Source organism: Colobus angolensis, unplaced genomic scaffold (genome assembly GCF_000951035.1).
Source record: "Colobus angolensis palliatus isolate OR3802 unplaced genomic scaffold, Cang.pa_1.0 Scaffold25, whole genome shotgun sequence".
In the NCBI taxonomy this organism is placed as follows: domain Eukaryota; kingdom Metazoa; phylum Chordata; class Mammalia; order Primates; family Cercopithecidae; genus Colobus; species Colobus angolensis.
The window spans coordinates 4,553,518-4,555,643 of NW_012115710.1; the positions used below are offsets into that span (position 1 = coordinate 4,553,518).

The 2,126-nt window shown below is 58.1% G+C and overlaps 1 protein-coding gene across 6 annotated transcripts in view; it reads right to left on the reverse strand.

Moving 5' to 3' along the window:
• FLT3LG (fms-related tyrosine kinase 3 ligand) overlaps positions 1–711 on the reverse strand; it is a 17,675-nt gene extending 16,964 nt beyond the window's left edge. For 4 of the 6 annotated variants that reach the window (XM_011946370.1, XM_011946372.1, XM_011946373.1 and 1 more), the window contains exons 1-2: positions 639–711; positions 248–317 (exon numbers count right to left, since the gene is read on the reverse strand). In XM_011946370.1, the coding sequence (XP_011801760.1) occupies positions 248–280 (33 nt within the window). In that variant the 5' untranslated portion in view covers positions 281–317; positions 639–711. Of the gene's footprint in view, positions 1–247; positions 354–638 lie in introns of those variants that run through there. The other 2 variants (XM_011946375.1, XM_011946371.1) reach the window with 2 other exon arrangements.
• Between the last annotated feature and the right edge of the window lie 1,415 nt (positions 712–2,126).

Here is a 2,126-nt window from a genome sequence, read left to right on the forward strand (position 1 = left end):
GTCCATCTCCCCCTCCTGTCCATCTCCCCCTCCTGTCCATCTCCCTCTCCTATCTCCCCCTCCTCTGTCCATCTCCTCCTCCTCTGTCCATCTCCTCTCCTATCCATCTCCCCTCACATCTGTCCATCTCCCCTCGTATTTCCCCCTCCTCTGTCCATCTATCCTTCCCTCCATCTCTCCCCACCTCTGCTCCATCCTGACATTGTGCCTCCCCTCTCCCCTGACCTTGTCCCTGGGGTTTACGCACTGTTGGGCTCCAGGCTGGCGCCAGCACTGTCATCTCGGCCGGGGGCCCCTCATGCCTCCTGTGGCCGGGTCTTGGAAGGGACAGAAGAACAAGTCTTGGACCCCCATGCCCCAGCCCCTGTCCCGCCCGCCCCTTTGCCTCCCCGCCCCTCCTGCATCCCTTTGATGTGGCTGAGTTTCCGCCCCTTCCTCCCCCAGGCTTCCTGCGTCGGCCCCAGTTACGGTGAAAACTCTTCATCTCCACTTCCAAGAACCCCGATGTCTGGTCCCCAGAACCCTCCCCAGGTTAGGGACCCGGGAACCCAGCCCCCCACCCTCTGCTCCCCCTGTCCCAGGAGTGGGGACCCTGGCTCCGCCCCTTGGGGACCTAGAGTCCAAGTCTCCTCACGCACCAGGCTTGCCCCAGCTGGGTGTGGAAGGGGCCAAGCCGGGTGACAGCCAGAGACCGAAAGTGAAAGGAAAATTTTGGGGGGAGACAGTCAAGGGGTGGAATCTGGGCCCAGGCGGAGCGCGCTCCCTGGTGGTGAGAGGCGGCCGCTCACGCCGCAGATGGCAGGTTCCCTGGACACCCCACGGGGGGGCTGCAGTGGGGTTGACTCCCTGGGTGGCACGCCCAGTGCATGGTGAGCTGGGGCTGGAACCCGGATCTCTCTCTGGAAACTAGGAGTTGCTGTGTCTTACCATCCTCTGGGCCCCAACTTTGCCCCACCTAGGCTTGGCACACAGGACTCAGGATGCATCTTGTCACATTGGGCCTGGCAGGTGTCGCCCTAGCCCTAGCTTTATCATTGTGGGAGCTTGGCCAGCCCGTTGACCTCTCTAAGCCTCGGTTTCTCCAACTCCAAACTAAGGGGTGAGGTGTAAATGAGACAAAATAGAAGCTCTCTTCCATATCTGTGGACCTCTGAATCTCTGAAGTTTTTTTTTTTTTTTTTTGAGATGGGGTCTCACTCTGTTGCCCAGGCTGGAGTGCAGTGGCGCAATCTCAGCTCATTGCTATGTCCACCTCCCGGGTTCAAGCGATTCTTATGCCTCAGCCTCCTGAGTAGCTGGAATTACAGGTGCGTGCCATCACGCCCAGGTAATTTTTGTATTTTTAGTAGAGACGAGGTTTCACCATATTGGCCAGGCTGATCTTGAACTCCTGACCTCAGGTGATCTGCCTGCCTTGGCCTCCCAATGTGCTGGGATTACAGGTGTGACCCACCACACCTGGCCCGATCTTTTGCTTACCCATCCAACCCGTGGCAGACTGTCCTCAAACATCTGCTGGCCCCTCTTCCCTGCAGGAGGATTCGAGGCCCCATCCTGGGGAACTCGGACATGGCCACACTCACTTTGGCCAATCACATGAGGGTGGAGGTGACACGTGTCACTTCTAGATGGAAGTCTAAGGGTCTGGGGAATGGATGGTGGAGGATGCGTGGAGAGAGCGCCTCTATCAGCCAAGTTTCCTGTGCCACTCAGAGGAGTACAGGGATCCTGCCAGCTCTGGGTGAGCGCAGGGAGTGTAAGCAACAAACTAAAGTTGTGGTTGTGGCCCACACAGATTCGGGGGTTGTGTGTTACTGCAGCAAAGCCTCACCTGTCGTGGCCTTCACCATCCATTTCCCTTCCCTGATCCCTCTGCCTGCCTCACTTCCTGTTCAGCCTGGGTTAGCTGCCTTGTCGCACCGAATGGTCAGACCTTCCATCTGGCTAGAAAGAGAGGCAGAGATACAAGCCCCAACAGCTCATGTGGCCCATGGACAAAGGACCTGCTCTAGCTCCTTCCTGACCAAGTCCTGGGGCCCCTCAATGTGTGTCCTGCCCTACTGCCCTACCACCTCCAGGGAATCTCTGTGGCCTTCCCGAAGACTCCTCTCTCTCTCTTCCTTTTT